At 55.3% G+C, this 17,011-nt stretch overlaps 1 protein-coding gene across 1 annotated transcript; it reads left to right on the forward strand.

Moving 5' to 3' along the window:
• The first annotated feature begins 4,806 nt into the window (after positions 1-4,806).
• Positions 4,807-16,660, forward strand: LOC144510093 (charged multivesicular body protein 7-like). The gene is made up of 6 exons (XM_078239363.1): positions 4,807-4,851; positions 6,614-6,733; positions 8,253-8,351; positions 12,215-12,275; positions 12,396-12,587; positions 15,368-16,660. Exons 2-6 carry the CDS (start codon positions 6,632-6,634, stop codon positions 15,427-15,429), a joined length of 516 nt encoding a protein of 171 aa, XP_078095489.1. The 5' UTR covers positions 4,807-4,851; positions 6,614-6,631; the 3' UTR covers positions 15,430-16,660.
• The last annotated feature ends 351 nt before the right edge of the window (positions 16,661-17,011 follow it).

The following is a 17,011-nucleotide window of genomic DNA, read 5'->3' on the forward strand; positions in this document are numbered from 1 at the left end:
ACCCCACAACCCCCCACAAACCCCCACAAACACCCTTTCCTCTTTCACCCTCTTTCACTCTCTTTCACCTCTCTTCACTCCCTTCACTCCCTTCCCCCTCCTTCCAAATTCCCTCCTTCACCCTCCTTCACCCTCCTTCACCCTCCTTCACCCTCCTACACCCCCCCTCCACCCCTCCTACACCCTCCTACACCCTCCTACACCCTCCTACACCCTCTACACCCTCTACACCCTCTTACACCCTCTTACACCCTCTTACACCCTCTTAGACACTCGTTCGCACTCCTTCACCCTCCTTCACCCTCCTTCACCCTCCTTCACCCTCCTACACCCTCCTACACCCTCCTACACCCTCCCACACCCTCCCACACCCTCTTTCACCCACTTACACCCTCTTTCACCCTCTTTCACCCTCTTACACTCTCTTTCACTCTCTTTCACCCTCTTTCACCCTCTTTCACCCTCTTACACCCTCTTACACCCTCTTACACCCTCTTACACCCTCTTACACCCTCTTACACCCTCTTACACTCTCTTTCACTCTCTTACACCCTCTTACACCCTCTTACACTCTCTTACACCCTCTTACACCCTCCTTCACCCTCCTTCACCCTCCTTCACCCTCCTTCACCCTCCTTCACCCTCCTTCACCCTCCTTCACCCTCCTTCACCCACTTACACCCTCTTTCACTCTCTTACACCCACTTACACCCACTTACACCCACTTACACCCACTTACACCCACTTACACCCTCTTTCACCCTCTTTCACCCTCTTTCACCCTCTTTCACCCTCTTTCACCCTCTTTCACCCTCTTTCACCCTCTTTCACCCTCTTTCACCCTCTTTCACCCTCTTTCACCCTCTTACACCCTCCTTCATCCTGACCCTGACCCCGACCCCTCACCCCGACCCCTCACCCCGACCCCTCACCCCGACCCCTCACCCCGACCCCTCACCCCGACCCCTCACCCCGACCCCTCACCCCGACCCCTCACCCCGACCCCTCACCCCGACCCCTCACCCCGACCCCTCACCCCGACCCCTCACCCCGACCCCTCACCCCGACCCCTCACCCCGACCCCTCACCCCGACCCCTCACCCCGACCCCTCACCCCGACCCCTCACCCCGACCCCTCACCCCGACCCCTCACCCCGACCCCTCACCCCGACCCCTCACCCCGACCCCTCACCCCGACCCCTCACCCCGACCCCTCACCCCGACCCCTCACCCCGACCCCTCACCCCGACCCCTCACCCCGACCCCTCACCCCGACCCCTCACCCCGACCCCTCACCCCGACCCCTCACCCCGACCCCTCACCCCGACCCCTCACCCCGACCCCTCACCCCGACCCCTCACCCCGACCCCTCACCCCGACCCCTCACCCCGACCCCTCACCCCGACCCCTCACCCCGACCCCTCACCCCGACCCCTCACCCCGACCCCTCACCCCGACCCCTCACCCCGACCCCTCACCCCGACCCCTCACCCCGACCCCTCACCCCGACCCCTCACCCCGACCCCTCACCCCGACCCCTCACCCCGACCCCTCACCCCGACCCCTCACCCCGACCCCTCACCCCGACCCCTCACCCCGACCCCTCACCCCGACCCCTCACCCCGACCCCTCACCCCGACCCCTCACCCCGACCCCTCACCCCGACCCCTCACCCCGACCCCTCACCCCGACCCCTCACCCCGACCCCTCACCCCGACCCCTCACCCCGACCCCTCACCCCGACCCCTCACCCCGACCCCTCACCCCGACCCCTCACCCCGACCCCTCACCCCGACCCCTCACCCCGACCCCTCACCCCGACCCCTCACCCCGACCCCTCACCCCGACCCCTCACCCCGACCCCTCACCCCGACCCCGTCACCCCGACCCCTCACCCCGACCCCTCACCCCCACCCCTCACCCCGACCCCTCACCCCGACCCCTCACCCCCACCCCTCACCCCGACCCCTCACCCCACCCCTCACCCCACCCCTCACCCCCACCCCTCACCCCCACCCCTCACCCCCACCCCTCACCCCCACCCCTCACCCCACCCCTCACCCCCACCCCTCACCCCCACCCCTCACCCCCACCCCTCACCCCCACCCCTCACCCCCACCCCTCACCCCCACCCCTCACCCCCACCCCTCACCCCCACCCCTCACCCCACCCCTCACCCCCACCCCTCACCCCCACCCCTCACCCCCACCCCTCACCCCCACCCCTCACCCCCACCCCTCACCCCCACCCCTCACCCCCACCCCTCACCCCCACCCCTCACCCCCACCCCTCACCCCCACCCCTCACCCCCACCCCTCACCCCCACCCCTCACCCCCACCCCTCACCCCCACCCCTCACCCCCACCCCTCACCCCCACCCCTCACCCCCACCCCTCACCCCCACCCCTCACCCCCACCCCTCACCCCCACCCCTCACCCCCACCCCTCACCCCCACCCCTCACCCCCACCCCTCACCCCCACCCCTCACCCCCACCCCTCACCCCCACCCCTCACCCCACCCCTCACCCCCACCCCTCACCCCCACCCCTCACCCCACCCCCACCCTCACCCCCACCCCTCACCCCCACCCCTCACCCCCACCCCTCACCCCCACCCCTCACCCCCACCCCTCACCCCCACCCCTCACCCCCACCCCTCACCCCCACCCCTCACCCCCACCCCTCACCCCCACCCCTCACCCCCACCCCTCACCCCCACCCCTCACCCCCACCCCTCACCCCCACCCCTCACCCCCACCCCTCACCCCCCACCCCTCACCCCCACCCCTCACCCCCACCCCTCACCCCCACCCCTCACCCCCACCCCTCACCCCCCACCCCTCACCCCCACCCCCTCACCCCCACCCCTCACCCCCACCCCTCACCCCCACCCCTCACCCCCCACCCCTCACCCCCACCCCTCACCCCCACCCCTCACCCCCACCCCTCACCCCCACCCCTCACCCCCACCCCTCACCCCCACCCCTCACCCCCACCCCTCACCCCCACCCCTCACCCCCACCCCTCACCCCCACCCCTCACCCCCACCCCTCACCCCCACCCCTCACCCCCACCCCTCACCCCCACCCCTCACCCCCACCCCTCACCCCCACCCCTCACCCCCACCCCTCACCCCCACCCCTCACCCCCACCCCTCACCCCCACCCCTCACCCCCACCCCTCACCCCCACCCCTCACCCCCACCCCTCACCCCCACCCCTCACCCCCACCCCTCACCCCCACCCCTCACCCCCACCCCTCACCCCCACCCCTCACCCCCACCCCTCACCCCCACCCCTCACCCCCACCCCTCACCCCCACCCCTCACCCCCACCCCTCACCCCCACCCCTCACCCCCACCCCTCACCCCCACCCCTCACCCCCACCCCTCACCCCCACCCCTCACCCCCACCCCTCACCCCCCACCCCTCACCCCCACCCCTCACCCCCACCCCTCACCCCCACCCCTCACCCCCACCCCTCACCCCCACCCCTCACCCCCACCCCTCACCCCCACCCCTCACCCCCACCCCTCACCCCCACCCCTCACCCCCACCCCTCACCCCCACCCCTCACCCCCACCCCTCACCCCCACCCCTCACCCCCACCCCTCACCCCCACCCCTCACCCCCACCCCTCACCCCCACCCCTCACCCCCACCCCTCACCCCCACCCCTCACCCCCACCCCTCACCCCCACCCCTCACCCCCACCCCTCACCCCCACCCCTCACCCCCACCCCTCACCCCCACCCCTCACCCCCACCCCTCACCCCCACCCCTCACCCCCACCCCTCACCCCCACCCCTCACCCCCACCCCTCACCCCCACCCCTCACCCCCACCCCTCACCCCCACCCCTCACCCCCACCCCTCACCCCCACCCCTCACCCCCACCCCTCACCCCCACCCCTCACCCCCACCCCTCACCCCCACCCCTCACCCCCACCCCTCACCCCCACCCCTCACCCCCACCCCTCACCCCCACCCCTCACCCCCACCCCTCACCCCCACCCCTCACCCCCACCCCTCACCCCCACCCCTCACCCCCACCCCTCACCCCCACCCCTCACCCCCACCCCTCACCCCCACCCCTCACCCCCACCCCTCACCCCTCTCCCCGACCCCTCACCCCGACCCCTCACCCGACTGTAGTGCAGTGATTTCAAGAAGGCAGCTCACCCCCACCTTCTCAAGGGCAACTGCATTTGTGGGTGGCACAGTGGTTGGCACTGCTGCCTCACAGCGCCAGGGACCCGGGTTCGATTCCCGGCTTGGGTCACTGTCTGTGCGGAGTCTGCACGTTCTCCCCGTGTCTGCATGGGTTTCCTCCGGGTGCTGCGGTTTCCTCCCACAGTTTGAAAGACGTGCTGGTTAGGTGCTAAATTCTCCCTCAGTGGAATCTGAACAGGCGCCGGAATGTGGCGACTAGGGGATTTTCACAGTAACTTCATTGCAGTGTCAATGTGTTGAGCCGTACCTGTGACACTAATAAATAAATAAAAAGCTAGGGATGGGCAATAAATGTTGTAACAGTTTTAACAACACCACGTTAAAGTCCAACAGTTTTATTTGGTAGCAAATACCATTAGCTTTCGGAGCGCTGCTCCTATCTGACGAAGGAGCAGCGCTCTGAAAGCTAATGGTATTTGCTACCAAATAAACCTGTTGGACTTGTTCTGGTGTTGTTAAAACTCTTACTGTGTTTACCCCAGTCCAACGCCGGCATCTCCACATCAATAAATGTTGGCCAGCCACTTACTCAGGCCTATTCACTGAAAAAATAAACACATTTTTCTCCCCAGATACAAGGAGGAAGCAAGGGGCCATTTAAGAGCTGGCAAAAAACATTTGGTGAGTCAAAGATCCGGTTTTTCTCTGGTTAATGCCAATTTGGTGATTGTATCACCGTGGTGATAAGCCTCTGATCCAGGTGCCTCTGATCCAGGTGCCTGAGGGGAGAATGTAAGCTGGGATACAGCAACCTCATTCAGGAAGGATCTTTCTACTCCAGTGACTCCAGCCAGCATAGGTCTGTGTGTGTCCGAGTGTGTGTATGTGAGGGGACCCGATGTAAGCTTCGCCATGTCCGGTTCATGAATGCAAAGGCTTCATTTTGAGATATTTCTGCCGATGCAATTCCAGTTAAATGCCAAGCTTAAAAAGTGAGCTAACTTGACCACATTTTAAAACCCAGCAGGCATGCTGGGATCAGCTAGAAAAACTGACTGCGTCCTTTGGAAGTACAATGTCACCAGAAACAAGCTTTTTCGTAAACCAGACACAAGTTTTTCATTAACAACACCTGCAAGTTGTTTTTACAGAGAGAGACAGCGTGTGCCGAGTAATTTCAATAACACTGATAAGAATTAACTCCTATTGTAGTCACAGTTCAATGTTTAGTTAGTTCAGTCCAGAGTCTGTTTTGAGTGCTGCTTAATCAGTACAATACTGGCTTGCCAGTATCTCTGTATCTGTCTCTCTCTCTCCAGCTTATTTCCACTTTCTGTAATATGTTAATTTTAAGACCTGTTCAATAAAAGATATTCAACCTAGTATCAGTGCCGCCTCCGTCTATTCAGAGGAATGAACGGACCCGACAGTGTGCGTCTGCTCAGACTGAACACTGCTGTGGTTCCCCTCCCACCGTGGTTCAGTAGCCTGCTGGTGTCTGCTGTCTAGACTGTTAGGACCACGGGGTGGTGGTAACAGAAGGGGGGACTATGTGCTCTACCACTCCAGCTCTGACCGTAACAAGCTATTTTTCTGATTTTTCTTTTATTTATGAGTGTCACAAATAGGCTTACATTAACACTGAAGTGAAGTTACTGTGAAAATCCCCCAGTCGCCGCACTCCGGTGCCTGTTCGGGTTACACTGAGGGAGAATTTAACACCTAACCAGCACATCTTTCGGACTGTGGGAGGAAACTGGAGCACCCAGAGGAAACCCACGCAGACACAGGGAGAAGGTGCAAACTCCACACAGACAGTGACCCAAGCCGGGAATCGAACCCAGGTCCCTGGAGCTATGAGGCAGCAGTGCTAACCACTGTGCCACCGTGCCGCCCCTGCGCGTTCTTCAACCGTGTCTGCGTGGGTTTCCTCCGGCTGCTCCAGTTTTCTCCCACAGTCCGAAAGACGTGCTGGTTAGGTGCTAAATTCTCCCTCAGTGTTACCCGAACAGGAGTGTGGCGACTAGGGGATTTTCACAGGAACTTCATTGCACTGTTAATGTAAGTCGACTTGTGGCACTAATAAAAGACATAGAACTAGTATGATGCTATGGCTAGCAGTGGAGAGGGTGGAGAAAATGATGGGCTGTGTGGAAGCGAGCTGGAATAGGGAAGGGTTAAGTTGCCTGGCATATTGGTGGAAAACCACAGCTTGTTGTGGCAGAGTGAAACAGTGGTTCTCTTTTGGGTTGAAGCCTTGTGTGTGGACTGATCCTGCCTCCCGCTGTGACAGAGAGCAGCAGTGAGTGTCAGCTCAGACTGGGAGGCCGTGAATAGTGACTCCGTGTCGTGTGCAGGGGGCGCGGTGGGTGAGTGGGTGGGTTCTCTGCCACAGTTTCGGGGTGCGCAAGGTGACGACCTCTTTTGCTTGTCTGCGTTCCAGGCGCTGAAATCTCTGCGAATGAGGAAGAGAACCGCCCAACGCCTGGATAACGTCGAAGCCAAACTCAACACCATTCAGGCCATCCTGGACCGCATTTCCTCGTCTCAGACCGACAGAACAGTACGGAAAGCTTTCTCTATCTGCGCTGCCTCTCTCTGACCTTGTTGCCTGCTGCTGAAGGATAATGTTTGACCTGGGTTCGGGAAGAAAGATCCCAGCATAATTCCCTGTCTTTGTGTCAACGCAGTAAGGGAAACGATAGCCTAGTGATATTATCGCTCGACTATTCATCTAGAAACTCAGCGAATGTTCTGGGGACCAGGGTTCGAATCCCGCCACGGCAGATGGTGGAATTTAAATTCAGTGAACAATATCTGGAATTAAGAATCTACTGATGACCATGAAACATAAGAACATAAGAAATAGGAGCAGGAGTAGGCCATCTAGCCCCTCGAGCCTGCCCCGCCATTCAATAAGATCATGGCTGATCTGAAGTGGATCAGTTCCACTTACCCGCCTGATCCCTATAACCCCTAATTCCCTTACCGATCAGAAATCCATCTATCCGTGATTTAAACATATTCAACAAGGTAGCCTCCACCACTTCAGTGGGCAGAGAATTCCAGAGATTCACCACCCTCTGAGAGAAGAAGTTCCTCCTCAACTCTGTCCTAAACTGACCCCCCTTTATTTTGAGGCTGTGCCCTCTAGTTCTAGTTTCCTTTCTAAGTGGAAAGAATCTCTCCACCTCTACCCTATCCAGCCCCTTCATTATCTTATAGGTCTCTATAAGATCCCCCCTCAGCCTTCTAAATTCCAACGAGTACAAACCCAATCTGCTCAGTCATTGTCGGAAAACCCCATCTGGTTCACTAATGTCCTTTAGGGAAGGAAATCTGCCGTCCTTACCTGGTCTGGCCTTATAGAATCCCTACAGTGCAGAAGGAGGCCATTCGGCCCATCTTGCCTGCACCGACCACAATCCCACCCAGGCCCTGTCCCCATAACCGCAGGCAGTTACTAATCCCCCTGAACACTAAGGGTCAATTTAGCATGGCTAATCCACCTAACATCTTTGGACTGTGGAAGGAGTCCGGAGCAGCTGGAGGAAACCCACGTGGAGAAAAGTGCAAACTCCACACAGACAGTAACCGAAAGCTAGAATTGAACCCAGATCCCTGGAGCTCTGATGCAGCCGTGCTAACCTCTGTGCCACTGTGTCTGGCCTACATGTGACTCCAGAGCCATGTAGTTGACTCTCGACTGCCCTCTGAAGTGGCCGAGTGAGACACTCGGTTGTATCAGCGTTTCAAGAAGGCAGCTCACCACCACCTTCTCAAGGGTAACAGGTTGGGCAATAAATGCTGGCCAGCCAGCGACGCCCATGTCCCACCAATGAATACAAAGTTGTCCCTTATCCCTTGCTTCATGGTAACCCTGTGGGACTTGCACAGTTAGTATTTCTCCCCCCACGACCCCCTCTGTGATTTTTAGGAAGCAGATTCATCTCGACTCGCTTGGTGTCTGCGTCCGATGACAACAATTTCTATTTGTGTAGCTCCTTCAACGTTGTAACGTCCTGGGGCATCGCAGGGGCGTCAGTAAATGAAATGATTCCCTTCTTGCTGCTTCTTCTCAGGTGGTGGAGGCCTATCAGGCGGGACTCGGAGCTTTGAGGGAGTCGATGAAGGACGTCACTTTGGAGAAAGTGGATAAGTTGATGGATCAAATTGAACAGGTGATTTGGTTTATTACTGTCACATGTGTAGGGATAGAGTGAAAAGTATTGTTTCTTCAGCTCTATACAGCCAAAACATACCATTCATAGAGAAGGAAAGGAGAGAGTGCAGAATGTAGTGTTACAGTCATAGTTAAGGTGTAGAGAAAGATCAACTTAATGCAAAAGTCTGACAGCAGCAGGGAAGAAGCTGTTCTTGAGTCGGTTGGTACGTGACCTCAGACTTTTGTATCTTTTTCCCGAAGGAAGAAGGTGGAAGAGGGAATGTCCGGGGTGCGTGGGGTCCTGAATTATGCTGGCTGCTTTGCCGAGGCAGCGGGAAGTGTAGACAGAGTCAATGGATGGGAGGCTGGTTTGAGTGATGGACTGGGCTACATTCATGGCCTTTTGTACTTCTTGCGGTCTTGGACAGAGCAGGAGCCATACCAAGCTGTGATACAACCAGAAAGAATGCTTTCTACGGTGCATCTGTAAAAGTTGGTGAGAGTCGTAGCTGATGTGCCAAATTTCCTTAGTCCTCTGAGAAAGTAGAGGCGTTGGTGGGGCTTTCTTAACTATCGTGTCGGCGTGGGGAGGGACCACGACAGGTTGTTGGTGATCTGAACACCTAAAAACATGAAGCTCTTGACCCTTTCTACTTCATCCCCGTTGATGTAGACAGGGGCATGTTCTCCTTTACACTTCCTGAAGTCGATGACAATCTCCTTCATTTTGTCGACATTGAGGGAGAGATTATTGTTGCTGCACCAGTTCACCAGATTCTCTATCTCATTCGTGTACTCTGTCTCGTCATTGTTTGAGATCCGACCCACAACAGTGGTGTCATCAGTAAACCTGAAAATCGAGGAGGTTTACCCGTTTTTTTGTTCCTGGCGAAGCACAGGACACCGAGGGTGGAAACAAGGGCAGAAAGACTTGAAGTGAGGACCTAAAATGAGTGGTCGGTCCCCATCCGGCGGCTGAAGTCCCAGGACGACCTGCACCCGCCAGCCTCTGCCACCAGATGGGGCTGCCGTATGCATTTGGGAGGGAAGTCAGGAAGCCAGAGAGGGGAACAGACCAAGGGGCTGACAGAGGGCAAGAGTGGGCAAAGGGTGGCATTGGGAGGAAGAGGGGCTGAGGGCCAGGGGCGGGAAGCACTGTGGGGACAGGTCATAGGAACAGAGGAATTAGGAGCACAAGTCGACAATTCAGCCGGCTTAAAAGCAGATCTTAACGTTATGTGAATGATGTTAAAGTGATGTTGAAATGGAAACTTTTCCTGCTTCTTAACTGTGAAAGATAGACTCTACAAAATTTGCTTCGTCAATATAACAAGCATTTATTTGCGAATAACTGCATGCAGTATATGGCTGAGACTTGGGGTCAGAGAGCAGTTGATACAGCTGCTGATTCTTCTACAAGTCCGCCCTTACACAGAGAAACTGTTCAGTATTTATACATAATCATTATCAGTTTGCGTGACCAGAGCATATTCAGGAATTTGATTAGTAATAGAATCATAAACAATATCATTAATCATGTTTTAACTTGCTGACCTCCTAGAACTCTTTGTCTCATTATTCATACCCTTATCTTGTCCTTTGATGGAACAGAAGAAGGTCGGTGACTCCTTCCTCCCTGACCTTATCTTGTTTTATTTACTCATACAGTCTTATTAACTCTTACAGGGGTCTGGCATTTTGAAATAGCTTTGGTCAGCCGTTCTTTACATTGTAACAAATAGTTGACCAATTTTCCCATCATGCCCTTACTTAGTTCGTACAACTTCACAGGGAAAGAGTGTGAAGTAAGTTGACGTTAGGCGGGCACTGAGTTTGGAGATGGGAGAGAAGAGTGGGGGGGGGTCACAGGGAGATTGTAGAAGGATGGTCCACAGTCTTTGGGAAAGGGGGCACTGGGAGTAGGAGCTGCATCATAATCCCTTGTTGAAGGAGAAAGGGATATGAATGGGAATGTGTTCGCAGCTTGCAAAATGCACTCCTGGTGTTTGCCACCTGCTCAGACCTCGCAGGCGGCTCAGAGAATCCCGGCAGTGCAGAAGGAGGCCGTTCAGCCCATCGAGTCTGCTCCAACTCTCTGACAGAGCATCTTGCCCAGCTCCCTATCCCATCCCCGTAACCCCACATCTTTACCCTGCGCATCCCCCTAGCCTACCCGTCTCGGGACGCTAAGGGGCAATTTAGCACGGCCAATCCATCTGACCCGCACATCTTTGGAGTGTGGGAGGAAACCGGAGCACCCGGAGGAAACCCACGCAGACGTGGGGAGAACGTGCAAACTCCACACAGACAGTCACCCCAAGGCTGGAATTGAGTCCCTGGCTCTGTGAGGCAGCAGTGCTAACCACTGTGCCATCACAAATTCTGCTGCAGGTTTGAGTCATCGACATTGGGGACCTGGAGCCTGCACACTAACCAGGATCGGTCCTGAATGTTAGAATGATCTTTCAGAAAGAATAAGTGATTGGTTAATTCAGAATGGGCAGTAGCTTCTCTATACTGAGGGAGCAGTGATGCAAAATGGTAGCAAGTCTCACTGCATCCTTGTGCGGAGATGGGTTGGATCTCACTGGATCCTTGGGCAGAGACGGGCTGGATCTCACTGGATCTTTGGGCAGAGACGGGTTGGATCTCACTGGATCCTTGGGCAGATAGCGTTGGATCTCTCTGGATCCTTGGACAGAGACAGTGGTGGATCTCACTGGATCCTTGGGCAGAGACAGTGTTGGATCTCACTGGATCCTTGGGCAGAGACGGGCTGGATCTCACTGGATCTTTGGGCAGAGACGGGTTGGTTCTCTCTGGATCCTTGGGCAGATAGCGTTGGATCTCTCTGGATCCTTGGGCAGAGATGGGTTGGATCTCGCTGGATCCTGAGGCAGACAGTGCTGGATCTCACTGGATCCTTGGGCAGAGACAGTGCTGGATCTCACTGGATCCTTGGGCAGAGACAGTGCTGGATCTCACTGGATCCTTGGGCAGAGACAGTGTTGGATCTCACTGGATCCTTGGGCAGAGACGGGCTGGATCTCACTGGATCTTTAGGCAGAGACGGGTTGGATCTCACTGGATCCTTGGGCAGATAGCGTTGGATTTCTCTGGATCCTTGGACAGAATGTGGAGATGCCGGCGTTGGATTGGGTAAGCACAGTAAGAAGTCTCACAACACCAGGTTAAAGTCCAACAGGTTTATTTGGTAGCAAATACCATAAGCTTTCGGAGCACAGCTCCTTCGTCAGATGGGGTGGATATCTGTTCTCCAACAGGGCACAGACACAGAAATCAAGTTACAGAATACTAATTAGAATGCAAATCTCTACAGCCAGCCAGGTCTTAAAGGTACAGATAATGTGGGTGGAGGGAGCATTCAACACAGGTTAAAGAGATGTGTATTGTCTCCAGACAGAACAGCTAGTGAGATTCTGCAAGCCCAGGAGGCAAGCTGTGGGGGTTACTGATAATGTGACATAAATCCAACATCCCGGTTTAGGCCGTCCTCATGTGTGCGGAACTTGGCTATCAGTTTCTGCTCAGCGACTCTGCGCTGTCGTGTGTCGTGAAGTTCCGCCTTGGCTCCTTGGGCAGATAGCGTTGGATCTCTCTGGATCCTTGGGCAGAGACGGGTTGGATCTCGCTGGATCCTTGGGCAGACAGTGTTGGATCTCACTGGATCCTTGGGCAGAGATGGGTTGGATCTCGCTGGATCCTTAGGGAGACAGTGCTGGATCTCACTGGATCCTTGGGCAGAGACAGTGCTGGATCTCACTGGATCCTTGGGCAGAGACAGTGTTGGATCTCACTGGATCACCCTGAGGACTAAAATGCGTCTATCTAACCATTTCTCTGTCTTTTTTCCTCTAGTTCTGTGATACACAGGATGATATAAACCAGACACTTGCTGGTGAAAATCTTGATGCCATGGGTGAGTTTTTCAGTGCTGTGCAAGGTTATGTTGATTGCGATCGCTCTGGGAATTGTTGGGTGCTCTCTTGCTAACGGTTGCCTTTTTTTTTCCCCCCCCCCCCCACATGTTGCGACGCAGATGGGGTGGATGCGGACGAACTGGAAGCCGAGCTGAACGCCCTCCTGGAAAAGCCGGCGGAGGAATCCGTTCTGCTCCCGGACGTCCCGACGAGGCCTCTCCCCGGATCGGCCAGCTGGAAGCTGCCTGCAGCCGAGGTGATGGATGGTGCATTGGAGGACGGGCTCAGCAAACTCACGCTGTCTGACCAGGGTAAAAACTGCAGCCTGGCGGGTTCAGCGCTGCATGTGTGGCGGGGGGGGGCGGGGGCGCAGAGGGCTGACGTCTCTCACTGATCTCACTACTCTCTCACCCTGAAGAGAGATTGAACAGTTTAAGCCGATACTCCCCAGAATTCAGAAGAATGAGGGGAAATCAAATTGAGGTTTACAAGATGATAAAAGGTACGGATAAGGTTAACGCGCAGGTTCAGTCGGCAGTTAGGAAGGCAAATGCAATGTTAGCATTCATGTCGAGAGGGCTAGAATACAAGAGCAGGGATGTACTTCTGAGGCTGTATAAGGCTCTGGTCAGACCCCATTTGGAAAATTGTGGGCAGTTTTGGGCCCCGTATCTAAGGAAAGATGTACTGGCCTTGGAAAGGGTCCAGAGGAGGTTCACAAGAATGATCCCTGGAATGAAGAACCTGTCGTATGAGGGACGGTTGAGGACTCTGGGTCTATACTCGTTGGAGTTTAGAAGGATGAGGGTGGGATCTTATTGAAACTTACAGGATACTGCGAGGCCTGGATAGAGTGGACGTGGAGAGGATGTTTCCACGAGTCGGAAAAACTAGAACCAGAGGGCACAACCTCAGGCTAAAGGGACGATCCTTTAAAACAGAGATGAGGAGGAATTTCTTCAGCCAGAGAGCGGTGAATCTGTGGAACTCTTTGCCGCAGAAGGCTGTGGAGGCCGGGTCATTGAGTGTCTTTAAGACAGAGATAGGTTCTTGATGAATAAGGGGGTCAGGGGTTATGGGGGAAAGGCAGGAGAATGGGGATGAGAAACATATCAGCCATGATTGAATGGCAGAGCAGACTCGATGGGCCGAGTGGCCTAAATCTGCTCCTATATTTTATGAACTAATGGTCATTCCCTATCCCTCATTCTCTACCCCAGATTCCGTTGCACAGATACTGACAGAATTCTTGCCAGTCCCAACTCCTTTGTTGCAAAACCAATGAAACTAAATCGAATGAGCGAAGGGACAAAATAAAAGACGGCAGTCCCCCCAAGGGATACCGCCTCAAACAAAAAACAAATCACAACTGAAACTTTATAGGTCAAACCGAAATGTGATTAAAGGGGGCTCGAAGGCTCCCTGGTCCCCGCAGTGCCCAACGAGCATGGAAAGCCTGGGTAGTGCTGGTGGACACCACATGCTCTCTCTCTCGCTCTCTCTCCAGGGACACCCGACCACGAGTCTGTCCTTCCCATCTCTCTCTCTCGTGCGCACTCTCTCTGTCTCACCCACTCTCACGCGCACTCTCTCTCTCGCCCACTGTCTCGTGTACATGTCTCTCTCAACTTCCACCGTTCCTGTCTTCCGGTTGTGGCATTCTATTAAGTGGGAGTTGCTGATTCTCAATGTAAGCAGCATCTCTAAGCACTGCCTGACCCAGCCGATGTTCAGTTACTGGGTCATGTCTGCCTAATGTTTGAATTTGATTTGATTTATTATTGTCACATGTACTGGGATGCAGTGAAAGGCATTGTTTCTTGCGCGCTACACAGACAAAGCATACCGTTCATAGAGAAGGAAAGGAGAGGGTGCAGAATGTAGTGTTACAGTCGTAGCTGGGGTGTAGAGAAAGATCAACTTAATGCAAGGTAGGTCCATTCAAAACTCTGACAACAGCAGGGAAGAAGCTGTTCTTGAGTCGGTCGGTACGTGACCTCAGACTTTTGTATCTTTTTCCCGACGGAAGAAGGTGGAGGAGAGAATGTCCGGGGCGTGTGGGGTCCTTAATTATGCTGACTGCTTTGCAGAGGCAGTGGGAAGTGTAGACAGAGTCAATGGATGGGAGGCTGGTTTGCGTGATGGATTGGGCTACATTCATGACCTTTTGTAGTTTCTTGCGGTCTTGGGCAGAGCAGGAGCCATACCAAGCTGTGATACAACCTGAAGGAATGCTTTCTATGGTGCATCTGTAAAAGTTGGTGAGAGTCGTAGCGGACATAGCGAATTCTGCTGGCTGCTTTCCCGAGGCAATGGTTTGGCGATGTGGTGTATGCGAGATGCAGTTTAGCGAAATAGAAAAACAGCCACACTTGATCCTGTCAGTGCTCCCTCTCGCTGGGCGCTGAAGTGGACTCAGTTGCTGCTGATTGATCGCAGTGAGCTGGGTCTGAGGTGTGCCTCGCGTGGACCCAGCTCTCTCTTTGTGCCCTTCCTAATAACGTGTTGTCTCAGGTGGATTTGACAATATTCCGCAGCCAAAGGTGGCGATCGGCAGATGATTTTTCCCAGTCTCCCTGCGCAGTGACAACTCCTGTTTACAATGGAGTGTTTGACCCTTGTCACTGGCGACTTTGGGTCGACAGGTTGGCACAGTGTTTAGCGCTGCTGCCTCCACAGCGCCAGGGACCCGGGTTCGATTCCCGGCCTCGGGTCACTGTCTGTGTGTGGAGTTTGCGCGTTCTCCCCCGTGTCTGCGCGGGTTTCCTCCGGGTGCTCCGGTTTCCTCCCACAGTCCGAAAGATGTGCGGATTGGCCATGCCCCTTTATTGTCAGGGGGACGAGCTGGGGTAAATGCATGGGGTTACAGGGATGGGGCCTGGGTGGGATTGTGGTCGGTATCGACCCGATGGGCCGACTGGCCTCCTCCTGCACTGTCGGGATTCTACGATGATTTTGTCTGTTTGCGATTGAGACCAAAATAATGTTCTGACCGGCATCACGTCAGGTTCTGGTGCGGTTGCGTTTTATTCCTCACAGCTGGAATGAAATTCTTTCCCTTCTCTCTCTCTCTCTCTCTCTTTTTCTTCAGGTATCCAAACCAGTTCTGGAGCAGCTGTGAAAGGTTCGGCCTCACGAGAACTCGCGCAGTAACCACTGAGATTGAGGCCTGGAATTTTCCCACCTTTCGGGAAGCTGAAGCGGGGAACTGCACAGTCACCCGGTCACACTTGAGATTTGGTGTCTTTTGGATTTCTCCTGGGAACTCAGACTGATTGAAGGTTTTTCTTTTTTTAAAAAAAAAAGGCAAATATTTGTCCCTGGATCCTGAACTGCCCCTCCCTCAGTGATCCCCACCCCTGCGGACCATCGCAAGAGTCCGCCGCTGCCAGTCGATGTCCACACCGGAGCGGTCCAGGAGGGCGGTACCGACACAGGCCGTCTTGCCATCCAGGATGACTCTGGGATCCCGTCACCACATCCCCGAAGAAGGACGTCCCTTCTAGGGACTGCGCCAAGCTATCAATGTGCGTCCGTGACAACGTGTGAACAAGAGCCCTCGAGAGGGGGAGAGAGAGAGTCAGTGCTGAGAGGGTGCTTGAAAAACCAGGGTGTATGCCAAACACCACAGCTGGCTGCTACCGAGAGGTTTGCCAAGAACCAGCGACACACAGGGGAGAGGATTGATCAAGTGGCACAGTGGGTTAGCACTGCTGCCTCACAGCGCCAGGGACAAGGGTTCGATTCCCGGCCTCGGGTCACTGTCTGTGTGGAGTCTGCACGTTCTCCCCCGTGTCTGCGTGGGTTTCCACCGGGTGCTCCGGTTTCCTCCCACAGTCCGAAAGACGTGCGGGTTAGGGGGATTGGCCCTGCTAAATTGCCCCTTAGCGTCAGGGGGACTAGCTGGGGTAAATGCATGGGGTTATGGGGATAGGGCCTGGGTGGGATTGTGGTCGGGGCCAAGTGGCCTCCTCCTGCACTGTAGGGATTCTGTGATTCGATAAGTAAAATCCAAGTTCAAATGAAGACTCTTTGCATGTGTGAAACATTTCCCCAGGGCAAAATGCTTAAATTGTCAGTTGTGGACTTTGATTTTAACTGGAGTTATGGAGCATGGTGATTTGCGTTTGTGTGTCGGAGCTGTGCTGTCACGCTCGGGACCCTGGAAAAAGCAGCCAGGAAACTATCCTTCTCTCCCTACACACATTCACGCACACCCTGGCACCAGCTTTAACCTTCTGCTGCTTGTTGTATGAAGTCTCTCTTGATCAATGCATTTGTAAATGAATGTCTGTTTTGGTAGAACGTGTTAGCTCAAACTCGGGATTGTAGAATCCTTCTGTTTTGTCTGATTGTAATAAAGATTTTTTTTTTTGTAATTGTATATATAATTTCACCTGAACATGTTGTCTTCTTGGCTTTGTTGGAGAAATAGCCGTACAGTGGGCGAGCGCTAATTTCTCGCTGGGTCGAAATCCTGGAATTCCCTCCCTAACGGCATTGTGGGTCGACCCACAGCACGTGGACTGCAGCGATTCAAGATGGCGGCTCACCACCACCTTCTCAAGGGGCAACTCGGGATGGGCAATAAATGCTGGGCCCAGCCAGCGACGCCCGTGTCCCACGAATGAATAAAAAAAATGTTGGGGTGGTCATTTTATGATTGCAAAATTTGACGGGGAAGTAGACTTAACAATACGCACTTGCAGGTGAGGTTTGCCAATTCCGCCCCCCC

The sequence above is a fragment of the Mustelus asterias genome, chromosome 22 (assembly GCF_964213995.1).
Source record: "Mustelus asterias chromosome 22, sMusAst1.hap1.1, whole genome shotgun sequence".
Classification (NCBI taxonomy): domain Eukaryota; kingdom Metazoa; phylum Chordata; class Chondrichthyes; order Carcharhiniformes; family Triakidae; genus Mustelus; species Mustelus asterias.